At 41.5% G+C, this 27772-nt stretch overlaps 1 protein-coding gene across 2 annotated transcripts in view; it reads left to right on the forward strand.

Moving 5' to 3' along the window:
• Positions 1-27772, forward strand: part of bin3 (bridging integrator 3) — a 163281-nt gene that overhangs the window by 135051 nt on the left and 458 nt on the right. For both annotated transcript variants that reach the window (XR_009817509.2, XM_061981763.2), the window contains exons 7-9: positions 5431-5572; positions 23658-23792; positions 27639-27772. The exon at positions 27639-27772 is cut by the window's right edge. Coding sequence is in view for 1 of the 2 variants with exons in the window: in XM_061981763.2 (XP_061837747.1) it covers positions 5431-5572; positions 23658-23792; positions 27639-27772 (411 nt within the window). In the remaining variant the exon portion in view is untranslated. The remainder of the gene's footprint in view (positions 1-5430; positions 5573-23657; positions 23793-27638) is intronic.

The following is a 27772-nucleotide window of genomic DNA, read 5'->3' on the forward strand; positions in this document are numbered from 1 at the left end:
TTGTGTTGACTCTGTCCAGGATTATTTTGCTGATTTTTCCTATTTCAGATTTAGTTGGGTTTATTAGTCGGCATGTTGGGTTATTTGCGAAGTTGGGTTTGTGGTCCTTCAATGTGATGATTTCACCAAGCTGAAAAATGACAAGGAGCGCATCAAGAAAGTAAACAACCTCATCATAGCTGCCGATAAAACCACAAACTTCTACAGAATGGACATACCAGAACATCACACCTTACTGGACAGAAGCATCACCAAATCATACAAAAAAGCTCAACCCAGCACCTTACAGAACATCCACCTGGAAAATAAAATGATCGCGGCTGAACTGGACATTGAGGACAGGGTGGACGCCACAGCCAACAAGGAAGCCTTCATCACATTGAAGGACCACAAACCCAACATCGCAAATAACCCAACATGCCAACTAATAAACCCAACTAAATCTGAAATAGGAAAAATCAGCAAAATAATCCTGGACAGAGTCAACACAAAAATCAAGGACAAAACACCACTCAACCAATGGAGAAATACAGCAGCAGTAATCAAATGGTTCAACAACATCCAAGACAAACAACAGCACAACTTTATCTCCTTTGATATCGAAGAATTTTACCCTTCCATCACGCAAGACCTACTGACTCAAGCACTAGACTTCGCCTCAGACTACGACTCAATCACAGGCAACGAAAGAAACATCATCATCCACGCAAAAAACTCCATTCTCATCCACAACAGTACACCATGGCAAAAAAAGAACAATGCAACATTTGACGTCACTATGGGAAGTTTTGACGGAGCAGAAACGTGTGAACTCGTTGGGAGTTTCCTCCTCTCCCAGCTCGCCAGCCTCAATCTGAACCTTGGTATTTACCGTGATGATGGACTGGCAGTGTGTCGCGCCTCGCCAAGGAGCAGCGAGAATACCAAGAAGCGCATATGCCAAATTTTCAAAGAGAACGGCCTACGGATCACGATTGAAGCCAACAAGCAAACCGTCAACTTCCTTGACGTCACTTTCAACCTGAGAAATAACAGCTACCAACCATTCACGAAACCCAACACAACACTCCAATACGTGCACCATGACAGCAACCACCCACCCACCACCACGAAAAGAATACCTACCGGAATTAATAAAAGGCTATCGATGCTGTCATCTAGCAAAGCTGAATTTGACCAAGCAACCCCCCCGTACCAAAAAGCCCTTGATGAAAGCGGATACAATTTCACCCTCACCTATGAACCCACGCCAGGAAACCAACCGAAAAAGAACAGAAAACGAAACGACATCATCTGGTACAACCCCCCATACAGCAAAAACGTCTCAACTAACATTGGACACAAATTCCTCAATCTGATTGACAAACACTTTCCCAAAGACAACACCCTAAGAAAAGTATTCAACAAGAACAACATTAAATTGAGCTACAGCTGTATGAACAATATACGACAAATCATCTCAAACCACAACAAAACAATTGCAAATGAGCCGTCGGCCCCCGGACAGAGCGACTCCAAAACCAACAAAGGTTGCAACTGTCGAAAGAAACCTGATTGCCCTCTCAACAGGGGGTGCTTACAAACATCAGTTGTCTACCAATCTAAGGTAACACGCAAGGACATTAACACATCCGACACATATGTAGGATTAACTGAAGGAGAGTTCAAAACCAGATGGAACAATCACAAGGCTTCTTTCAGGAACCAAAACCTGCGGAATACCACAGAACTCAGCAAACACATTTGGGACCTCAAAGACAATAATGTTGAATATTCAATAACATGGCAAATTCTTGCATCCAGCACACCTTACAATAGTGGTAATAAAAGATGCAACCTATGCTTGAAAGAAAAACTGTTTATTATTTACCGTCCAGACCTGTCATCCCTCAACAAGCGCAGCGAAATTGTAACAGCATGCCGCCACAGACGGAAACACCTCCTAGGTAACACATGAGCCAATCACCACGCCCCTACACCAGCCTGTACCCACCCACTCTGTGCCCTATATAATCCATGGTATGTGAATGCTCCCATTAAAATCTCCTGATGATTGAGGGAAACCCCCCCTCATGAAACAGGCCTGTAGAGATGAAATAGTCTTGTGATTTTTTTCCACACATACATATATTGCGCTCTACTACGGTATCGAGCACTATTTTTTGGATAACCTTATTAAGACATATATATATATATATATATATATATATATATATATATATATATATATATATATATATATATATATATATAAAATTGTGTGTGTGTATGTATGTATGTTTATATATATATATATATATATATATATATATATATATATATATATATATATATATATATATACACAGTATATACACATTACAGGCCAAAAGTTTGGACACACCTTCTCATTTAATGTGTTTTCTTTATATTCATGACTATTTACATTGTAGATTGTCACATCAAAACTATGAATGAACACATGTGGAGTTATGTATTTAACAAAAAAAAAGTGAAATAACTGAAAACATGTTTTCTATTCTAGTTTCTTCAAAATAGCCACCCTTTGCTTTGATTACTGCTTTGCACACTCTTGGCATTCTATCCATGAGCTTCAAGAGGTAGTCACCTGAAATGGTTTTCAATTCACAGGTGTGCTTGAAGCTCATGGAGAGAATGCCAAGAGTGTGCAAAACAGTAATCACAGCAAAGGTCGGCTATTTTGAAGAAACTAGAATATAAAACATGTTTTCAGTTATTTCACCTTTTTTTGTTAAGTACATAACTCCACATGTGTTCATTCATAGTTTTGATGTGACAATCTACAGTGTAAATAGTCATGAAAATAAAGAAAACACATTGAATGAGGAACAGGTGTGTGTGTGTGTGTGTGTGCATGTGTGTGCGTGTGTGTGTGTGTGTGTGTGTGTGTGTGTGTGTGTGTGTGTGTGTGTGTGCGTGTGTGTGTGTGTGTGTGTGTGTGTGTGTGTGTGTGTGTGTGTGTGTGTGTGTGTGTGTGTGTGTGTGTGAGACACTTATAACAGAGCAGAGGGATGTGTCCTCCAGGGTGTTACATAATCTCTGGTAGTAGACTAGAGGATCAACATGCCATGAACTGGGTCAAAGTGGTTGTTTATAAATAGTGCGGCAGCGTGGGCCGCCTAGCTCCGTGATGTCACTCCAAAGACCACTCCTTGCACAACTTCCTGTTGGAAACAATCCCTGCTTGTCTGAAAGCAGGTCCACCTCATTCTTCTGCTGAGATATGTAGATCTCATCTCTAAACCACATCATGACAGCACTTAAAATGATCATTTATTTGTATGTTTGAGTCACTTCCTCTCTTATTGTAGCACTCAATGAACAATTATTACAACTGTAACGATTATTGCAATCATCCATGCATTTTTTTCCCATGCAGTATTTCCTGTGAAGGCGTGTATTTGTCAGCACTCATTAAGTTAGTAGGCAAACACACTAAATGACCTCCATTATCTTTTATTTGTATCAGCACAAAAAGCTGCCTGTGATACTTAATAAGGATGTCAAATTTCATATGTGACTAAATGATCTTGCTTATGACTATTATCACAGGATTGTGACAAAAAGTATTTATTCTCACGCCGCAATATTTGAACTAAGTTTTCTTTAAAAAAAAAAAAAAACAATCGACACAAAATGCTTTCTAGGCAGAATTAATATTTAATATTTTTCTGGCTTATAAGAGCCATAATATTTTTATTTAAATATGTTTTCATTTTGGAAGGTTTTCTCATTTTTACTGAAAGGATAAATGCAAAAAGAGGGTTGTGTTCACTTTCTGTGGTCAACAATACACATGTGACCTTCGCCAATCAATCCAGTCTTTTAAGTCAACCATGAGAGCAGATTCGGAGTTGAGGGCCGCAGTTTGGGAGCCGTTTTTTATCTACACGCCAAGTAAACATGGCCCTACTGGCAAGTGGACTAGAATTTAGTCAGAACCAAAGGAAGCAGAGCAGCATCTGGACTATTTTTATTACACGTTTTCCAGACTACAGAGCACACCAGTATATAAACCGCACCAACTACATTTTAAATATTACTCCATATATTAGTCGCACCAGACTATAAGTCGCAGATATATACGTTGTGAAATTAGTTATTTACACAGAAATATTCTGTAAATGTTTATTTACATACCTTAATTGTTTCCAAACGGTGTCTGTAACACGGCAGTAAATCAAAATCAGAAATACTTTATTAATCCCCAAGGGGAAATTAAAATGTTCAGCACAATCCCATTCAAGATCAGACAAACATTACAGGGAGACAGAACAGGATCGCTGACGGCTGATCAAACAAAACAGAAGTCATGGTCATGGACCCACTAGCTGTGGAAGCAAGCTCTCCAATCAGCTAAACAGACTCAATAACTCCACTGTAACGTTTTAGAGGATTGACGAAACTGAAACAATACTAAAATAATGTGATTGTAAGTTAATAATACTAACACAGACACTTGTAAACGTGTTAGCATATTAGCTAATGCTAACGACACTAATTTCATGCAATAACAATATGCATGAACACACTCCTACAGACCTCACACATGGGCCGATTCAGTAAGTAAGAATTGTTTTAGTTATATTGTAAAACTTACAAACGTTGCTTGGAGTGACGAATGAAGAATCCTTTTGAGTAAAAATGCTATGGATGACTTGAAATATATATTTTTAATATTAAATTTTATATATATATGTATATATATATATATATATATATATATATATATATTAGATATATAATTATATATATTATGTATTATAATATGTATAGATGTAGATATTATATAATATAAATAATATACATATAATTAAATATTTTATATTTAAAATGATAAATTATTTTGGTTATGAAAAGCTTCAATATCTGCTTGTCACCTGGATTTAGGATTCCAGGGCAAGTTCTCCATCAGTCTGTTAGTGGAACATAACTAAAATAGGCGACCTGTCTGATGATGCTATGATGTTTATTTCCGTAAATGTTCACTGTTACAAGTGGCCCTTTGAAGGCAGCCATAATTAGGAGGTGGCCCTCAACAGAAAGCAGTGATAGACATTGAGGGCCGCAATGTATATGTTGCTATTTGATCACTGTACAGTATATTATCCTAGTTCTTCATGTTGTATGCACGAGATGAAGCTCTGACTCTGTTGCTAAGTTACAGATCAGTCTTCTCCTATTTTTAGTGGCAAAGATTCTTGTTGCAAGAATGTATTTTTGTGCGAAGGATGATAATTGTGAGCAAATGAATAGTTTTTCAACTGGAGTAATTAGATACAAGCAGACCTAGTCCTCTGGGCTTTGACGAGTCCCTCTGCCAGGACTGCTGTGCATTATAATGACTGACATTAAGTGCTGTGCTCTGACTTATTGCCCGTTAAAGTCTCACTCCCTGACAATCCCCAGGTACAGCGGCGTCTTCCCCAGCCTCAACATGGCAGTGAAACGTCGAGAACAGACCCTGCAGGACTACAAGCGCTTGCAGTCCAAAGTGGAGAAGTACGAAGAGAAGGAAAAAACTGGACCGGTGATGGTCAAACTACATCAGGTACGTTCCACTTGATGGTCAAGCTACATCAGGTATGTGCCACTTGATGGTCAAACTACATAAGGTACGTGCCACTTGATGGTCAAGCTACATCAGGTATGTGCCACTTGATGGTCTAACTACATCAGGTACGTGCCACTTGATGGTCAAGCTACATCAGGTACGTGCCACTTGATGGTCAAGCTACATCAGGTACGTGCCACTTGATGGTCAAGCTACATCAGGTATGTGCCACTTGATGGTCAAACTACATAAGGTACGTGCCACTTGATGGTCAAGCTACATCAGCTACGTGCCACTTGATGGTCAAACTACATCAGGTACGTGCCACTTGATGGTCAAACTACATCAGGTACGTGCCACTTGATGGTCAAACTACATCAGGTACGTGCCACTTGATGGTCAAACTACATCAGGTACGTGCCACTTGATGGTCAAACTACATCAGGTACGTGCCACTTGATGGTCAAACTACATCAGGTACGTGCCACTTGATGGTCAAGCTACATCAGGTATGTGCCACTTGATGGTCAAACTACATCTGGTATGTGCCACTTGATGGTCAAGCTACATCAGGTACGTGCCACTTGATGGTCAAACTACATCAGGTACGTGCCATTTGATGTCAAACTACATCAGGTACGTGCTACTTGATGGTCAAACTACATCAGGTACGTGACACTTGATGGTCAAACTACATCAGCTACGTGCCACTTGATGGTCAAACTACATCATATACGTGCCACTTGATGGCTAAACTAAATCATCTACGTGCCACTTGATGGTCAAGCTACATCAGGTACGTGCCGCTTGACTGTCAAACTACATCAGGTACGTGCCGCTTGACTGTCAAACTACATCAGGTATGTGCCGCTTGATGGTCAAAACTACATCAGGTACGTGCCGCTTGATGGTCAAACTACATCAGGTACGTGCCACTTGATGGTCAAACTACATCAGGTACGTGCCACTTGATGGTCAAACTACATCAGGTACGTGCCACTAGATGGTCAAACTACATCAGGTACGTGCCACTTGATGGTCAAGCTACATCAGGTACGTGCCACTTGATGGTCAAACTACATCAGGTATGTGCCACTTGATGGTCAAGCTACATCAGCTACGTGCCACTTGATGATCAAACTACATCAGCTACGTGCCACTTGATGGTCAAACTAAATCATCTACATGCCACTTGATGGTCAAACTACATCAGGTACATGCCGCTTGACTGTCAAACTACATCAGGTACGTGCCACTTGATGGTCAAACTACATCAGGTACGTGCCACTTGATGGTCAAACTACATCAGGTACGTGCCACTTGATGGTCAAACTACATCAGGTACGTGCCACTTGATGGTCAAACTACATCAGGTACGTGCCACTTGATGGTCAAACTACATCAGGTACGTGCCACTTGATGGTCAAACTACATCAGGTACGTGCCACTTGATGGTCAAACTACATCAGGTACGTGCCACTTGATCGTCAAACTACATCAGGTACGTGCCACTTGATGCGCAGGAGCAGAGTTGACCTGCGGGCGACTGGATAGGAGGGAAAATAGTGGAGCGTGCGTACATGTGCGCTGCGGCGCCCACGCAAGCTAGCAGGCTCTCAAGTTGTGCCTCTTTCAAAAAGGCACTGCTGCACATCTACAGTTGAGAATGGGAGACACACATTCTCTCATAGCCTTGCTACTGCCGCTAACACGTCCTCGCATGGAGATCCACCCACACACACACACACACACACACACACACACACACACACACACACACACACACACACACACACACACACACACACACACACAATCAGGGGAACAAAGACTAGAAGAGGCCCCTGCATCCCATCCCTTTCACTCCCCATGCACTTCAAGAAAGTATCCCAACAAAACTCTTTTTTTGTTTTCATACACACTAGGGTTGTACGGTATACCGGTACTAGTATAGTATCGCGGTACTAATCAATCAAAAATGGAACTATACTCTGTTTGAAAAGTACCGGTTCCCCATATTTATTTATTTATTTATTATTAACGGGTATGACGGCACGTTGTCGTCACGTTATGTTAAGCAGCACACACACACAGAGTACTTACAAGCAGACACAGTGTGTGGACAGAAAAGGGAGAATAGACACATTTTGGTGTAAAAAGAATAAAAGGTGAAAAGATAAAGGTGAAGTTATAACACTGAAGCACCCTCAGGAAGAGGTGCTTTAAGACTTGGCTAGCTAGCTAGCAGCTAGCATCCATCCACAGTACCTCTAAGTCACTAATCCTGGCCTCAATGGCGTCAAATAAAGGAAGTTTCTTACAGGTACCATTATCACTGGAAAACGAGGAATAGCTAAACATGCTTCACTACACACCATAGGAGGATACAATAGCTCACCGGCATCACAATGTAAACAAATGCCATGGGTGGATCTACACCTGACATCCACTGTATTGATACCAAGTACAATAGTGTATCTAGTCGATACTACTATGATTACATCGATATTTTTTAGCATCACAAAATCTTTTTTCCTCTTTTTAAAATTCAAATTATGTTTATAAAGTCAGTAAATATGTCCCTGGACACATGATGACTTTGAATATGACCAATGTATGATCATGTAACTACTTGGTATCGGATCGATACCTAAATGTGTGGTATCATCCAAAACTAATGTAAAGTATCAAAGAAGAGTAGAATAAGTGATTATTACATTTTAACAGAAGTGTAGATAAAACATGTTAAAACAGAAAATAAACAGATATTAACAGTAAATGAACAAGTAGATTAATAATCCATTTTTTACAGTTTGTCCCTCATAATGTAGACAAAATAATAGGTAGATAAATGACACAATATATTATTGCATACGTCAACAGACTAATTAAGAGTCTTTGTTTGTTTACTTACTACTAAAAGACAAGTTGCTAGTATGTTCACTATTTTATTTAAGGACTAAATTACAATAATAAACATATGTTTCATGTATCCCAAGATTTTTTGTTTAAATAAAGACAATAATGACATTTTTTGTGGTACCCTTTATTTAGAAAAGTATGGAAATACATTTTGCTACCAAAATATAGGTATGGGACAACCCTAATAGCAACTTATGAGGTGAAGGGCCCATGTAGAAGAAGAAAACAATAGGCTGCATTAGAAAAGCTAGCATGTGTCTCCTCCTCATAGCAGTTGTCACCTCTCACATATTCCTGAGTGGGTGCCTACAGTAGACTACCCACTAATACATTCACACACTCACTGCCAAGTCTGCCCACATCACCCACTCCTCCTCACTCTGCTCGTGATTGCAGCCTTTTTTGCTGCTCTTCTCCGTGGGAATTAGGCAAATATCTTTCTCAACAACCAACAAAAAGGGAGACTAACCACGCCACATGTAGCCAATATCTGAAAATCAACTACCCTCAATTTTGGACTATAAGCCGCTACTTTTTTCTTACACTTTATAAAATGGTGTGGCTAATTTATGGATTTTTCTCCGATAACAGCTATACTAAAAATTGTAAAAACATTTTTTTTAAAGTATTTCTTCATTCAATCATCATTCCAAGCAACGTTTGTAAGTTTTACAATATAACTAAAACAATTCACACTTACTGAAGCGTCCATGTGTGATGTCTGTAGGAGTGTTTTCATGCATATTTGTACGTGTTATCGTAATGTGATCAAGCTAGCGTGGTTAGCATTAGCTAACATGCTAACACGTTTACAAATGTCAATCTTAGTATTATTAACTTAAAATTGCATTCTTTTGTACACACACACACACACACACACACACACACACACACACACACACACACACACACAGACACAACAGTGTCTTCAAAGTGTATTTCCTCAGTAAATTCACCAAAACGTCAACGTGGAGTTATTGAGTCTGTTTAGCTGCTTGATAGTGGGTCAATGGCCATGACTTCTGTTTTGTTTGATCAGCCGTTTTACTGCCGTGTTACAGACACCTTTTTGAAACAATTAAGGTATCTTAATAAACATACACAAAATATTTTGGTGTAAATAACTAATTTCACAACATATATATCTGCGATTATTTATAGTCTGGTGCAGCTGATTTATTGAAAAATATGTTTTCTTGTAAAATGTAGTGGGTGCGTCTTATAACCCGGTGCGCTCTATAGTGTGGAAAATACATTATATTTTTTCTATATCCAGTGTGAACCAGGTATGTCATGTTTGTGACTTTTATGGCAAGCTTCAATTAACACTTGTATTGTATGTACAGGTGAAACATAACAACAAATCAAATATCATGTATTAATTTCAGCAATTCAACTTCAAATATGGGATATAGATGTTATGAGCTTATGTCAAATAAAGACAATAATGCCTAAACGTACATTTGCTTCATGATATTATTATGCCTTTCACCTTGTACATCTCATTGATGGTAGAAACCAGAAATTCTTAACCTTTTTTACCTTGGGGCCGAGCTTTTCCACAACTGGGGGCCCAATCAAATATTAAAACTGAATTTGTCATTTTATCTTACTCTTGATTTTAATCCTATTCAATAATTATATGTAAACTACTTACAGTTTACAGGATAAACATGATTACAAAAATACATACTGCAAAATAAGTGACACATAACTGATGACAAATGAATGTACATACAACTATGACAAATTAATGTACATACAACTATGACAAAGGAATGTACATACAACTATGACAAATTAATGTACATACAACTATGACAAATGAATGTCCATACAACTACACAGCAGTAAAATAATCAAATTCTAGCTGTTTTTAAAATAAATTGTCAATAAAATTTAAAGTGCAAATGAAAATACAGTTTCACCAATTTGGTCATCATTTTGGCACTGAAGAAACTTCTCTATGACTTTAGCTCCAGACTTCTTCTGCTTGATGTTGTCATTACTGCCACAAGTGGTGTTAAAGTGTATTACACCTGCGTACTTGTTTGATGTTGTCATTACTGCCACAAGTGGTGGAAAAGTGTATTACAACTCAGTACTTGTTTGATGTTGTCATTACTGCTACAAGTGGTGTAAAAGTGTATTACAACTGAGTACTTGTGTGATGTTGTCATTACTGCCACAAGTGGTGTAAAAGTGTATTACACCTGAGTACTTGTTTGATGTTGTCATTACTGCCACAAGTGGTGGAAAAGTGTATTACAACTCAGTACTTGTTTGATATTGTCATTACTGCTGCAAGTGGTGTAAGTGTGTATTACACCTGAGTACTCGTTTAATGTTGTCATTACTGCCACAAGTGGTGTAAAAGTGTATTACACCTGAGTACTTGTGTGATGTTGTCTTTACTGCAACAAGTGGTGGAAAAGTGTATTACGGGTGAGTACCACGGGGACCACAGCTGAGAAACATATGTTTTAGTGGGATATTGTCATTACTGCCACAAGTGGTGTAAAAGTGTATCACACCTGAGTACTTGTGTGATGTCGTCATTACTGCCATAAGTGGTGTAAAAGTGTATTGCACCTGAGTACTTGTTTGATGTTGTCATTACTGCCACAAGTGGTGTACAAGTGTATTACACCTGAGTACTCGTGATGTTGCTATTACTGCCACAAGTGGTGTAAAAGTGTATTACACCTGAGTACTTGTGAGATGATGTCTTTACTGCAACAAGTGGTGTAAAAGTGTATTACACCTGAGTACTTGTTTGATATTGTCATTACTGCTACAAGTGGTGTAAAAGTGTATTACACAGGGACGGCGTGGCGCAGTGAAAGAGTGGCCGTGCGCGACCCGAGGGTCCCTGGTTCAATCCCCACCTACTACCAACCTCGTCATGTCCGTTGTGTCCTGAGCAAGACACTTCACCCTTGCTCCTGATGGGTGCTGGTTAGCGCCTTGCATGGCAGCTCCCTCCATCAGTGTGTGAATGTGTGTGTGAATGGGTAAATGTGGAAGTAGTGTCAAAGTGCTTTGAGTACCTTGAAGGTAGAAAAGCGCTATACAAGTACAACCCATTTATCATTATTTATTACCTGAGTACTTGTATGATGTTGCCATTACTGCCACAAGTGGTGGAAAAGTGTATTACACCTGAGTACTTGTTTGATGTTGTCATTACTGCCACAAGTGGTGTAAAAGTGTATTACACCTGAGTTTGATGTTGTCATTACTGCTACAAGTGGTGTAAAAGTGTATTACACCTGAGTACTTGTGTGATGTTGTCATTACTGCCACAAGTGGTGTAAACGTGTATTACACCTGAGTACTTGTGTGATGTTGCCATTACTGCCACAAGTGTTGTACAAGTGTATTACACCTGAGTACTTGTTTGATATTGTCATTACTGCCACCAGTGGTGTAAAAGTGTATTACACCTGAGTACTTGTGTGATGTTGTCTTTACTGCTACAAGTGGTGTAAAAGTGTATTACAGGTGAGTACCACAGGGACCACAGCTGAGAAACATACGTTTTAGTGGGCCTCTCGGGGGCACTCGGGCCCATCCATCCATTTTCTACCGCTTAATCCCTTCGAGGTCGCGGGGGGTGCTGGAGCCTCGGGCCCAACATTGGTAAAAAAAAAAAAAGACTGGTATAAACAAACCTTTGCACTTTATTCACATTTTTTTGAGTTACACCGAAGGGAATAAGCGGTAGAAAATGGATGGATGGACACCTGTATGTTTACAAATATTGTCTTTGTCCGACAGAGAACTTAGTTATTTACTGAAATATGATATATTTTCTCTTTTTTTTATTTTTTTGGTGAATGGGTATCTTTCATTATACAAACCCCGTTTCCATATGAGTTGGGAAATTGTGTTAGATGTAAATATAAACGGAATACAATGATTTGCAAATCATTTTCAACCCATATTCAGTTGAATATGCTACAAAGACAACATATTTGATGTTCAAACTGATAAACATTTTTTTTTTTGCAAATAATCATTAACTTTAGAATTTGATGCCAGCAACACGTGACAAAGAAGTTGGTAAAGGTGGCAATAAATACTGATAAAGTTGAGGAATGCTCGTCAAACACTTATTTGGAACATCCCACAGGTGAACAGGCAAATGGGGAACAGGTGGGTGCCATGATCGGGTATAAAAGTAGATTCCATGAAATGCTCAGTCATTCACAAACAAGCATGGGGCGAGAGTCACCACTTTGTCAACAAATGTGTGAGCAAATTGTTGAACAGTTTTAAGAAAAACCTTTCTCAACCAGCTATTGCAAGGAATTTAGGGATTTCACCATCTACGGTCCGTAATATTATCAAAGGGTTCAGAGAATCTGGAGATATTACTGCACGTAAGCAGCTAAGCCTGTGACCTTCGATCCCTCAGGCTGTACTGCATCAACAAGTGACATCAGTGTGTAAAGGATATCACCACATGGGCTCAGGAACACTTCAGATACCCACTGTCAGTAACTACAGTTGGTCGCTACATCTGTAAGTGCAAGTTAAAACTCTCCTATGCAAGGCGAAAACCGTTTATCAACAACACCCAGAAACGCCGTCGGCTTCGCTGGGCCTGAGTTAATCTAAGATGGACTGATACAAAGTGGAAAAGTGTTCTGTGGTCTGACGAGTCCACATTTCAAATTGTTTTTGGAAACTGTGGACGTCGTGTCTTCCGGACCAAAGAGGAAAAGAACCATCCGGATTGTTATAGGGTCAAAGTTGAAAAGCCAGCATCTGTGATGGTATGGGGGTGTATTAGTGCCCAAGATATGGGTAACTTACACATCTGTGAAGGCGCCATTATTGCTGAAAGGTACATACAGGTTTTGGAGCAACATATGTTGCCATCCAAGCAACGTTACCATGGACGCCCCTGCTTATTTCAGCAAGACAATGCCAAGCCACGTGTTACATCAATGTGGCTTCATAGTAAAACAGTGCGGGTACTAGACTGGCCTGCCTGTAGTCCAGACCTGTCTCCCATTGAAAATGTGTGGTGCATTATGAAGCCTAAAATACCACAACGGAGACCCCCGGACTGTTGAACAACTTAAGTTGTACATCAAGCAAGAATGGGAAAGAATTCCACCTGAGAAGCTTAAAAAATGTGTCTCCCTCAGTTCCCAAACGTTTACTGAGTGTTGTTAAAAGGAAAGGCCATGTAACACAGTGTTGAACATGTCCTTTCCCAACTACTTTGGCACGTGTTGCAGCCATGAAATTCTAAGTTACTCATTATTTGCAAAAAAAAAAAATAAAGTTTATGAGTTTGAACATCAAATATCTTGTCTTTGTAGTGCATTCAATTGAATATGGGTTGAAAAGGATTTGCAAATCATTGTATTCTGTTTATATTTACATCTAACACAATTTCCCAACTCATATGGAAACGGGGTTTGTACATAGTTAATGTAAAACAAGGCATTTTCTTCCCCAAAAGGGGTGTCAAACTTATTTTAATTGAGGGCCATATTGTGGTCATAGGGGGTCATATATGAATTAAACGTATAATTGCTTCATGATATTGTGCATTTATTTATTATTTGTTTTGCTAACAGACTGATGGATGACTTGTTTTGAAATCAGAAGTCATGTTGGAATAAGGTAAAACTCATAAAATTAGAATATGGTGTAAAGTTATGAAATGCCAGCAATTCAACTTCAAATGTGAAACTAATATGTGATATTAACTCATTACATGCAATGCGAGATATGTCAAGCTTTTATTTGTTGTCATTTTGATGACCATGGCTTAGAGTTTTTGAAGATTTCAAGTGAAGGTTTTCATAAGAAGTAAGTCATAATTATCATTATTATATGAAAAGATATCTTGAGTTGCATGTTTTGAACCTATGTCACATATTAGTTTCTTCTTGTAAATCTGAACAAACCTTTGCATGATGTTGTAATGTCTTGACTTTCACCTGTATGTAAAAATTATTGTCTTTGTCTGTTATTGACAGGTATGTCCTGAAATATGATATCATTTTCTTCTTCTTCTTCTTATTATTATTATTTGAGAATGGGTATCTTTCGTTATGATTAATTAATTTAAAATAATACTTTTTTTCACCAAAAGGGGTGTCAAAATTGTCTTCATAAGGGCCATATGGCAGTTATTAATATATATGAATACAAACTAGGGCTGTCAAATTATATTTCTTTATTTGGATTAATCATGATCAATCACAGGTGTTGACTCTCCTGCATAATTAAAATCTGCCTAAGAAAAGACCCCAATATTTGTACACAGATGCAATTTTATAGTAGTAGTATAGTCTCTCTGAGCTGCCACCTTAACGTGGTAGAGGAGTTTGCGTGTCCCAATGATCCTAGGAGCTATGTTGTCTGGGGGCTTTATGCCCCCTGGTAGGGTCTCCCAAGGCAAACTGGTCCTAGGTGAGGGATCAGACAAAGAGCAGCTCGAAGATCTCTATGAGGAACACTGACAAGGAACCCAGATTTCCCTCGCCCGGACGCGGGTCACCGGGGCCCCCCTCTGGAGCCAGGCCCGGAGGTGGGGCACGATGGCGAGCGCCTGGTGGCCGGACCTGCCCCCATGGGGCCCGGCCGGGCACAGCCCGAAGAGGCAACGTGGGTCCCCCCTCCAATGGGCTCACCACCCATAGCAGGGGTCATAGAGGTCGGGTGCGATGTGAGCTGGGCGGCAGCCGAAGGCAGGGCACTTGGCGGTCCGATCCTCGGCTACAGAAGCTAGCTCTTGGGACGTGGAACGTCACCTCGCTGGGGGAGAAGGAGCCTGAGCTAGTGCGCGAGGTGGAGAAGTTCCGGCTAGATATAGTCGGACTCACTTCGACGCACAGCAAGGGCTCTGGAACCAGTTCTCTCGAGAGGGGCTGGACTCTCTTCCACTCTGGCGTTGCCGGCAGTGAGAGGCGACGGGCTGGGGTGGCAATTCTTGTTTCCCCCCGGCTCAGAGCCTGCACATTGGAGTTCAACCCGGTGGACGAGAGGGTAGCTTCCCTCCGCCTTCGGGTGGGGGAACGGGTCCTGACTGTGGTTTGCGCTTATGCGCCAAACCGCAGCTCAGAGTACCCACCCTTTTTGGATTCACTCGAGGGAGTACTTGAGAGTGCGCCCCCGGGTGATTCCCTCGTTCTACTGGGAGACTTCAATGCTCATGTTGGCAGCGACAGTGAAACCTGGAGAGGCGTGATTGTGAAGAATGGCCGCCCGGATCTGAATCCGAGTGGTGTTTTGTTATTGGACTTTTGTGCTCGTCACAGATTGTCAATAACAAACACCATGTTCAAACATAAGGGTGTCCATATGTGCACTTGGCACCAGGACACCCTAGGCCGCAGTTCCATGATCGACTTTGTAGTTGTGTCATCGGATTTGCGGCCTCATGTTTTGGACACTCGGGTGAAGAGAGGGGCGGAGCTTTATACCGATCACCACCTGGTGGTGAGTTGGCTGCGATGGTGGGGGAGGATGCCGGACAGACCTGGCAGGCCCAAACGCATTGTGAGGGTTTGCTGGGAACGTCTGGCAGAGTCTCCTGTCAGGAAGGGGAAGCAGTGCACTATCAACACCGTGTATGGTGAGGATGGTGTTCTGCTGACCTCGACTGCGGATGTTGTGGATCGGTGGAGGGAATACTTCGAAGACCTCCTCAATCCCACCAACACGTCTTCCTATGAGGAAGCAGTGCCTGGGGAGTCTGTGGTGGGCTCTCCTATTTCTGGGGCTGAGGTTGCAGAGGTAGTTAAAAAGCTCCTCGGTGGCAAGGCCCCGGGGGTAGATGAGATCCGCCCGGAGTTCCTTAAGGCTCTGGATGCTGTGGGGCTGTCTTGGTTGACAAGACTCTGCAGCATCGCGTGGACATCGGGGGCGGTACCTCTGGATTGGCAGACCGGGGTGGTGGTTCCTCTCTTTAAGAAGGGGAACCGGAGGGTGTGTTCTAACTATCGTGGGATCACACTCCTCAGCCTTCCCGGTAAGGTCTATTCAGGTGTACTGGAGAGGAGGCTACGCCGGATAGTCGAACCTCGGATTCAGGAGGAACAGTGTGGTTTTTGTCCTGGTCGTGGAACTGTGGACCAGCTCTATACTCTCGGCAGGGTCCTTGAGGGTGCATGGGAGTTTGCCCAACCAGTCTACATGTGTTTTGTGGACTTGGAGAAGGCATTCGACCGTGTCCCTCGGGAAGTCCTGTGGGGAGTGCTCAGAGAGTACGGGGTATCGGACTGTCTGATTGTGGCAGTCCGCTCCCTGTATGATCAGTGCCAGAGCTTGGTCCGCATTGCCGGTAGTAAGTCGGACACGTTTCCAGTGAGGGTTGGACTCCGCCAAGGCTGCCCTTTGTCACCGATTCTGTTCATAACTTTTATGGACAGAATTTCTAGGCGCAGTCAAGGCGTTGAGGGGATCTGGTTTGGTGGCTGCAGGATTAGGTCTCTGCTTTTTGCAGATGATGTGGTCCTGATGGCTTCATCTGGCCAGGATCTTCAGCTCTCACTGGATCGGTTCGCAGCTGAGTGTGAAGCGACTGGGATGAGAATCAGCACCTCCAAGTCCGAGTCCATGGTTCTCGCCCGGAAAAGGGTGGAGTGCCATCTCCAGGTTGGGGAGGAGATCTTGCCCCAAGTGGAGGAGTTCAAGTACCTCGGAGTCTTGTTCACGAGTGGGGGAAGAGTGGATCGTGAGATCGACAGGCGGATCGGTGCGGCGTCTTCAGTAATGCGGACGCTGTATCGATCCGTTGTGGTGAAGAAGGAGCTGAGCCGGAAGGCAAAGCTCTCAATTTACCGGTCGATCTACGTTCCCATCCTCACCTATGGTCATGAGCTTTGGGTTATGACCGAAAGGACAAGATCACGGGTACAAGCGGCCGAAATGAGTTTCCTCCGCCGGGTGGCGGGGCTCTCCCTTAGAGATAGGGTGAGAAGCTCTGCCATCCGGGAGGAGCTCAAAGTAAAGCCGCTGCTCCTCCACATCGAGAGGAGCCAGATGAGGTGGTTCGGGCATCTGGTCAGGATGCCACCCGAACGCCTCCCTAGGGAGGTGTTTAGGGCACGTCCCACCGATAGGAGGCCGCGGGGAAGACCCAGGACACGTTGGGAAGACTATGTCTCCCGACTGGCCTGGGAACGCCTCGGGGTCCCACAGGAAGAGCTGGACGAAGTGGCTGGGGAGAGGGAAGTCTGGGCTTCCCTGCTTAAGCTGCTGCCCCCGCGACCCGACCTCGGATAAGCGGAGGAAGATGGATGGATGGATGGAGTATAGTCCAGTGTTTTTCAACCTTTTTTGAGGCAAGGCACATTTTTTTCATGAAAAAATCCGGAGGCACAACACCAGCAGAAATCGTTCAAAAATTAAACTCGACCAGGTCGTCGTGCCTTATTTTGAGTTTGTTGGTGTTTTCCTGTGTGTAGTGCTTTAGTTCTTGTCTTGCGCTGTTATTTTGGTGGCCCTTCCTGTTTTGTTGGTGTTTTCCTTTAGCAGTTTCATGTCTTCCTTTGAGCGATATTCCGCGTACCTGCTTTGTGTTAGCAAGCCAGGCTTTTTACGTTGTTGCTATACTTCTCGATGCAATTTGTGGGCGGCGTAAGTTTTTGCTGTGGTCCAGCTTTCTGTTTCTGTTTACTTTGTTGCCAGTTCAGTTTTACTTTCGTTTTGCATAGCCATTGCCTTTTCCTTTCCCTTTCATTCATTTTTGGTTTAAGCATTACATACCTTTTTACCTGCATGCTGCCTCCCGCTGTGGTCTGCATATTGGGATCACAACAAACCAACCTCGTCTCACCCGACACATTCCGACTTTTACAAAGCAATTAACTACCTGCTGCCACCTACTGACATGGAGTATTACGTGGTTACCCTGCCGAGTTTTACACAGCACAGACAATAAGCAACGGCACATTATTTGCAGATTATAATTATTGGTTTTGAAAAAAATATTTTTGGGACAAATTAGGTGACGTTGCATAATTTCCCACGGCACACCAGACAATATCTCACGGCACATTAGTGTGCCGCGGCACAGTTGTTGAAAAACACTGGTATAGTCATCCAGGAACATTTTTAAACATTTGACTTGAAGTGACTTGTTGTTTATTTGCTAATAGTTTCATCTTAAGTCTTTTCAGCGAGTCTCCTCACTGACTTTTATGCTGACCTATGATTGATCTGACCGTACAGTGCTTAAAGTAAAAGATGAATTGCATGATTCATCTAAGTGTGATTAATGCCATTAATTGTTGTCATTAATCACATGAGTTAACTCTAATACAAATGTCCTTTTGCTTCATAACATTATTACTGCTTATGCATTTACTTATTCTATATTTTGCTACCAAACTGATGGATAACTTGCTTTGACCTCAGAAGTCATGTTGACATATTTTTGATTACAACAAATGCTTGCAATATTTAGTTCCATAAGCAGATAATAAAGTTTAGAGGACATATAATTTGTTTACGTCAAAATCAAATATAGTCAACAAGAAAGATGAAGTGCCTTATTGACACACATTATTTCTTGGTTTATTATTTTCTAGGACTTCCAAGAACATGAATATCCCGCCTGTAATTCTATTTAGAATACTCTAGATTTTATGTGTAAAGACTTAATAGGATGCTTGACGAAAATAACCGCAATCATTATTGTCTTCAGTTATGTCAAAGACAAAATGAGTTGAATGGACTAGTTTCTACAGGGACAGAGTACATGAAGTTCAATGAAAAAAATAGGTTTTCCTGTTAAAAAAAGGGAGATGCTATTCACTTTAAAAACTACTGATCTAAATTATGTTAGAAGTTATCAGAATCCTTTAGAATTCCACAAAAGATTATTTTGTCAATTGTATTAAGCCCTCCTGGAAACACTCATTATGTTTCCATGCGCTCAATTAGACTGATTTATAAATAAATTATAAATCAAATTGTTAGTTTTTTTGTATTTTCACACTTACGTGTGAAGTCCAAGTGTCCATGCACTAGAGATGCGCGGATAGGCAATTATTTCATCCGCAACCGCATCAGAAAGTCGTCAACCATCCGCAATCCACCCGATCTAACATTTGATCAGAACCGCATCCGCCCGCACCCGCCCGTTGTTATATATCTAATATAGACGATGCAAGGCATTAGTGAGGTTATAAAGCTTTTGCCTGTTAAACAAAGGAGACTGATCCAATACAGTACAGACATTCGCGTGCCACGCTGTCACGACCCAGACGCACACCAGTGCGCAATCATATGGGAGCCGCGCTGAGCGCACCTCCAAGCGCGTCTCGCTGCCGGCGGCGGCCGGGTATATGGGCCCGACGCTCCAGCGCCATCCATTTTCAGGGCTAGTTGATTCGGCAGGTGGGTTGTTACACACTCCTTAGCGGGTTCCAACTTCCATGGCCACCGTCCTAGCTGCTGTCTATATCAACCAGGGTGAGCCCCACCCCTTTCGTGAGCGCACTGCGCGCGGAGTGACCCCTGTTACGCGCCCCCGGCAACAGGGGTGGCGGGCAGGTAAGCTGCTTACCTGCTGCGCGTGACGCCGGCCGCGGCGAAGGCGGACGAGGCGGGGTGTCGGTGCGGTGGGCGCGGTGGTGACCCTGGACGTGCATCGGGCCCTTCTCGCGGATCGCCTCAGCTACGGCTCCCGGTGGGGCCCTCTCGGGGGAAGGGGCCTCGGTCCCGGACCCCGGCGAGGCGTCCCTTCTCCGCTCCGTAAAAGTGTCCATCTCTTCTTTTTTTTTTTCTTCTGTTGTGGCATATGCTGCAGGTGCCTGCTCGTTTTTCGTATGTGGGTAACAACATTTAACTATGTATATATATTTCCGAATTGGTTTAACTGCCACCCGCCTGAATCTATTTAAAATCTAATTTTTTTTTATTTCAACCACCCGACCCGACCCGACCCGCGGATAAAATCTAATTTTTTTTTATTTCATCCGCCCGATCCGCGGATAATCCGCGGACTCCGCGGATAATCCGCGGACTCCGCGGTTGTGCCCGCAAACCGCGCATCTCTACCATGCACTCTCTCTAATGTGACTAATGTGCCTCCCCGACACTAGGGGGCGTTTATTTCCTTTTAGTGCTGTTAAATGAATTACTTTTCTGGTTGACCTATGGCATCACACTTGGCATCTGTGGATTTTGTTTTAACTGATGGCCGCTGTCATAGCGGCACAGGTGACAAATATTCTGTCTCTAATGGCTATGTTGATGTTAGATAGCAGACAGAAATGATCTTGGATTGTGCTACCAACATGACGCTACTACCAAGAATGTATGGGGGAGGATGCAGGTCCCAAGCAAAGACATTCATGAGGATTGATGGAAGGAGGTTTAAATCCCAAAGAAAAGACCGTTGGTGCCAGGGTCCATACTCGGTACGTGTCCATTCACTAAATTAGTCCGATTTCTCAAATAGTTTGGCTCTAAATAAGCATCCTACAATCAATGGAAACACCTTAGTCCGATCGTGTATTTAAGAAGGTCCATCCATCCATCCATTTTCTACCGCTTATTCCCTTCGGAGTTGCGGGGGGCGCTGGAGCCTATCTCACCTACAATCGGGCGGAAGGCGGTGTACACTCTGGACAAGTCGCCACCTCATCGTAGGGCCAACACAGATAGACATTCACACTCACATTCACACACTAGGGACCATTTAGTGTTGCCAATAGGTAGCTAAGGAAATGCCTTCCAGCATCCACAGTCTGTGGTGAGGGAGAGGGTTCCACAGACTGGGAGCGGCGGAGCAGAAAGCCCGGTCTCCCATAGTTCGGAGCTTTGTCCTCGGAGGTTGGAGGAGGTTAGCCTGTCCGGAGTGGAGGTGTCGTGTGGAGGATTTGGGGGTGAGCAGTTCTTTGAGGTAGAGGGGGGCATTTCCATGGAGGCACTGGTGAGTTAGTAGGGAGACTCTGTATTCAATCCTGAGTGGAACAGGAAGCCAGTGAAGGGATTTGAGAACTGGTGTGATGTGGTCGTATTTACGCACTCTCATCAGGATCCTCGCAGCACTATTTTGTAAGTACTGCAGCTTCTGGATGTTCTTGCTGGGGATCCCGACAAGAAGTGAGTTGCAGTAATCTAGAATGAGATGGAAGAGAGTGAAGCAGGTATATTAAAGGTGAATAATAAAACCTCTTCATGTGTGTACTCCCAACGGATTAGCACTAACTCTGTCAAGATGGTCCAGAACAATAGCAGCCTTCATCTGGAACAGCATCGGTCTTTTCAAATTCCTTCCATCAATCCACAGTCTCATGAATTAACTCTTGAGATGTTCGAAAGTTTTGTTTCCACGATTCTGTGAAAAAACTTTCCCCCTCCGGTCTTTCTTTGCTTTGGACCTGCATCCTCCCGATACTTTCTTGGTAGTAGCGTCATGTCCGTAGTTTAATCTAAGATCTTTTCTGTCTGCTATTTAACTTCAACACAGCCATTACAGACCTAACATTTGTCAGATGTGATCAAGTATTACGGAGACTGTTTACTTGTAAGAAGTGCAGTTGCCTAGTGTGATGTCATATGTCAAGTGGAAAAGCAATTTGGTTATCCATGCTAAAATGAAATGATCGCCCCCTAGTGTAGGGAAGGCACAAGACGTACGACCAGAGAGAGCATGGACACTAGGACTTCACGTGGAGGTGTGGAAATACACACAACCAAACCATTTGAGAAATCATATTAATTTAGTACATGGAAATGGGCCCTAGTACTGTAGATGTCATCACACCAAGTACACTTGGGTATCTACTCATTACTCCAAAACTCATTGACATCATGACTGGCAGATTCCTTTTCAGAAGCAGATGATGCATAAGGTCAACTTCTTAGTGAAACTCTAGTCCGCAGGTGTCCAAAGTGCGGCCCAGGGGTCATTTATGGCCCGCAGCTAATTTTTTGAGGGCCCGCGGAACTATTTACAAGTACTATTACAAAATAAGAGTGTGATAAAAGAGCATGTAAGGAGGAAAAGTTACAATGTTGACTCTAATAACACAAAGGTGCCGTACAGGCGTTTTTTTCCTTAAAACCCATTGCTCCAAAAATAATAATGAACCAAAATGAATGTTCTGAATTATTGATCTATTCAATGGGTTAGCAGGAATCGTCAGAATCAATTCTCGGTTCAAAACAATACTTTTTTTAACAACATTGGTGCCAGTTATATGATTAACTGACTTCCCTCCATGAAATAGATCAACATCATTTCTATGTTACTTCAAAGAAAACTGGTTTTGTTTAATAAAATATATCCAAACATTTAATAAAGTCAAATACAAATAAGACAACGAGAAGTATCCAGCACTTCTTATGTTCCTTTTGACTGTACATGTACTGTAAATGTATAATGTATTTATATTATTCACATGTGATTAATGCTGTAAAATAGACTGTATTTATATTATTCACATGTGAACAATGCTGTAAAATAGACTGTATTTATACTATTCACATGTAAAAAATACCTAAGTGTTTATTGTCTCTTGTGAGCGAACTGTGGTGCTTAATTTCTATTCTCTTTTCTAAAGTCAATGTGTACAGTGGATATAGATCATCTACATCAACTATATGATTTGTCAGAGTGGCCGGATAAGACAGATTTTAAAAAGTATATATATATACAGTGTGTGTGTATATATATATATATATATATATATATATATATATATATATATATATATATATATATATACATATACACTTTTTTTTTTTTTTATCAAATATTTTGTTTTGCCAGCCCTACTAATCAAGGCTGGAATGACTTCACATCAAAAATTCCACTTGATAAAAAAAATGGGTCAAAATATTGCATATTTAGTGTTTTTGCCATCAAAATCAGGGTTTTGTTGAGCATAAAATGTTTTTTTATTTAATTTTTTCCTCTCCCATCCCTCCCACTTGTTTACCTGTATCTCACCTTTTTTGTAAGGGGCGCCGGAAGTTGGCAGACCCATCAGCGATCCTGTTCTGTCTCCCTGTAGTGTTTGTTTTATCTTGAATGGGATTGTGCTGAAAATGTTAATTTCCCCTCAGGGATTAATAAAGTATTTCTGATTCTGATTCTGAAAAAGCATCAAAGATGTGATATGGACAGATTAGATGTGAAGTTGGGTGACCTTTGATGTTGCTTTCTCTTCAGGCCCGAGAAGAGCTGCGACCAGTCAGGGAGGACTTTGAGGCCAAGAACAAGCAGCTGCTGGACGAGATGCCCAAGTTCTACCACAGCCGCATCGACTACTTCCAGCCCAGCTTTGAAGCCCTCATCCGAGCGCAGGTGAGTAGGTGTTGTCCCGCCCCCTGAGTCCAGCAGTCTGCAGCCTGGAACTCCATTAAGTCTTCTCTCAAGGCAGCTGCTGTCATTTCCTTCCTTGGCACACTCCTGATTGGCAAACTTGATTATGTGGGGCCCAATGACCATCACCACGTGCTTTGAACTGGCAGGACCTTTAGTCACCAATTGATTCTTCATAATTCAATAACCTCAATTTGTTTTGGGATGTGGAACACAAAAATCTGTGCTTTAGTGGGAGTAAGGCGGTCAGTGGGGAGGTCATGTAATTCACCCTGGGTTCCTATCAATGGGCTGGAACACACCTCCTCCACTCCCAGCAGCACAAAGGATGTCTTTGTCTGCAGCTCTGCTGCCTCCACTGCCGTCCTGCGACTCTTTGAGGACGTGCAGCCACTTGTGCACATTGTTGTGCTTTCTTCTGCAACATGAGCCCTCGTCCTTGTCTTGCTTTCCTGCATCTGCAATGCTGTATCTTTATTTATTGGCGCTTTATTACCAGGAATAATAATATGTATCTCTAAATGATAATTATTTCATAGCAGGAGCCGGCCTCTTTTAAAATCAAATGGAACAAAACCCTAAAAAATATCTTATAATTGGAGTACTGCTTTATACAAATTATAATATTAATTATTAAACATCTGTACTCTTAAACTAGGAATATATAAACACATGTGTATATTTTTCTTATTTAATATATGTTTTGAATTATTATTATATAAAAACAACAAAAAATCCTTTGTCTAATTTAAATTACTTTTACTTAAATGGTGTTAAATTACAAGGAAGTATTGTAATACATTAATGATCTATTACATATAAACACGTGTTTATATTTGTATTGTAGTTTTTCTTATTTACTAAAAACAACAACAAAAAAATTGTTTTTTTAATTTGAATTACTTGTAATTTAATGGTTTTGAGTTAGAAGGAAATATTGTAATACATTAATGGTCTGTTAAATATATAAACTATACACTGTATGTATTGAGTTATTATAATATGAAAACAACTAAAAAAACTATTTGAAACTATTTGTCTAATTTAAATTACTTTTACTTAAATGGTTTTAAATTACAACGAAATATTGTAATAAATGAATGATCTATTAAATATAAACATGTGCGTATATTTGTATTGTAGTTTTTCTTATTTACTTTGGGGAAAAAGTGTCACACGTCATAAATGTTTGTCACGCAGCACTTGTTGTAATTCACATTTTCCTCAATAAACCGCATCTCAGCACTCATGTAGCCATGATGCCATACTTGGTTGTAGGCAAGACACGACGACCTTGATACTTAACTGCTCATTGTTTTGTGTGGACGCTGCGTCCATACAAGCTGTACACTGACTACTCCAAAGTATATCTAGCTGTTATTTTGAGAAGGTGCTGCTTACAGTATTTGGGTGAATTGTGTGTTCCTACCAAGACAAGATGGTAGCACATGGAAGCACACGTGTGGTCAGTGTGTGTTTCAATAGCACTTAAGCAAGACATACTTAATTAATGTCCTTAAATGAAGAATGTTGCAGTGTAAAACAGGCAATATAAACAAGTAGGATGTCAAAAAGGATCCATTTTCAGAGTAATTGTTTCTTATTTCTAACGATTCATCATCGATTCAAAATCGATAATCATAGCTGTATATTACTTACACATAAAAAGTCTCCAAGGCAGACGTGTATTTGAAAGTATCAAGTAACAAACGTGTCCGCATTTATCTTACTGTCATGAGCTTAATTTAATGAATTACTGTGACCACTGGGTGTCGCCAAAAAAAACCCCATTTGAACAGCGCTTTAAAGGAAACTGCACATTTTGGTCTACAAGTTTTAGAAGCAGAGTAATAGTCAAACACTAAGCATCATGTAGCAGTATTGCTAAGTGCTAAACAAGATATACAAACTATGAACATAAAAAAAACCCCAATCACTTACTGTACAGTGTCTGCTCCCACGGGGATGTCGACTTTATATATTCCCGTTTAGATGAATAATTCATCAATTCACCCGGAGGTAAGAAAATAAAAGGTGCCGTAAACTAGCAATTTTTTTGTGTCTTTCTCGTCCTAGTTGAATGTCAAAGTTGACCAACTTGTCAGATTATGTCCACAACCTTTTACTATGCAGGTGAGATCTATAATCTAGAAGTAACTTTCACCAACTCAGAAGCAATGCAGCAGCATTTAATTTTCCTGAGGGAATTCTCCTGAAGGAATCAATGAAGTACTATCTATCTATCGAGCTCACCGGCTCAGTATGTCAATAATGTAGCTGCGTAAATCAAATCAAATCAACTTTATTTATAAAAAAGCTAGTTAGCGGTGTGTGCTGCTAAAAGTAGTTCCTCTGTGTTAGCGGTGATGATAACAATATTGCTAATACTTGTTAATATTCAGGTCACATTTAAATGGAGGATCGTTGGTGCTTTTTTTTTTAGAGGGCTTTATGGCGGAATAATGTACTCCCATTATCTGCATTGTTAGCCACCATTGTAGTTAGAATGCTTGAAAACAAGAATTAAAGCGCTTCACTTTGTCCACACGTTATGTTACTGCATTCTTCCAAAATGGAATACATTCATTTCTGTCCTCAAAATTATACACTTTTTTGATTATGATGCTACAAGCTTGACACACCTGTCTTTGGACAGTTTCCTCTTTGGCAGCACCTTTCATGCTCCATCAGGTTGGATGGGAAGTGATGTCTCTGTACATTGCTGCATTCAGCTTTCCCTCTATCCTGACTTGTCTCCCAGTTCCTGCCACTTAAAGCATCCCCACACCATGCTGCTGCACTGTGCCTGTGTTCCTCCAAACATGATTCCCGGCCAAAGACTTCAACCTTTGTCTCTTCAGACCAGATCCTTTAGTTCCTCATGGTCTGAGAGTCTTTCAGGTGCCAACTTTGACTAAGAAATGGTTGTCCTTCTGGAAGGTTCTCCCCTCTCTACAGAGGTGGAGATGCTGCAGTGCTGCAGTTCTGACAGAGTGACCATGGTCTTGGTCACCTCCCTGACTAGGGTCCTTCTCCCCCGATCGCTCAGCTGTAGTAAAAGTCCTGGTGGTTCCAAACTTCTTCCATGTACAGATGATGGAGACCACTCTGCTCACTAAGACCTTCAAGGCAGCAGATGTGTTCTGTACAATGGAGACAATTTAGTCTCAGAGGTCTACAGACTGTTCCTTGAACTTCATGCTTGGTATGTGCTCTGCATGCACTGTCAGGTGTGGACCTTATATACAGACTGGTGTGGACCTTATATACCGACAGGTGTGGACATTATATACCGACAGGTGTGGACCTTTTATACCGACAGGTGTGGACCTTATATACCGACAGGTGTGGACCTTATATACCGACAGGTGTGGACCTTATATACCGACAGGTGTATGTGGACCTTATACACAGACAGGTGTGTGTGGACCTTATATACAGACAGGTGTGTGCCTTTCCAAATCATGTCCAACCAACTGAATTGACACTAGGTGGAACATCTCAAGGATGCACCTGAGATTACTTAAAATGACAAAGACTGAGAAGACTTACATTCATGAGCTTTCTTGTTTTTATTTTGAATACATTTGCAAAAAATCTCTCTAAAAAAAAAAAAAAAGGTTTCCACATTGTCTTTGTGGGTATTGTGTGTAGAATTTTGAGTAGAAAAATGAACGTATTCATGTTTTAGTAAGACTGCATGTGGAGAAAGTGAAGCTGTGACTACTTTCTGGATGCACTCTGTATGGGATGTATATGATATCAGCTGTCAGTGTGTCATGGAGAGTGAAAAGGGAAGAAAGTCTGATCACATGACATGTCCTGCAGGTGGTGTACTTCACAGAAATGTACAAGGTGTTCAGCGAGCTGACGGAGCAGATCGACCAGGCAGGTCTGACAGACGAGCAAAGGCAGAGGGAGACCGAGGTCAAACTCAACGAACTGCGGGCTCTCTCCATCGT

Source organism: Nerophis lumbriciformis, linkage group LG24 (assembly GCF_033978685.3).
Source record: "Nerophis lumbriciformis linkage group LG24, RoL_Nlum_v2.1, whole genome shotgun sequence".
Lineage (NCBI taxonomy): Eukaryota > Metazoa > Chordata > Actinopteri > Syngnathiformes > Syngnathidae > Nerophis > Nerophis lumbriciformis.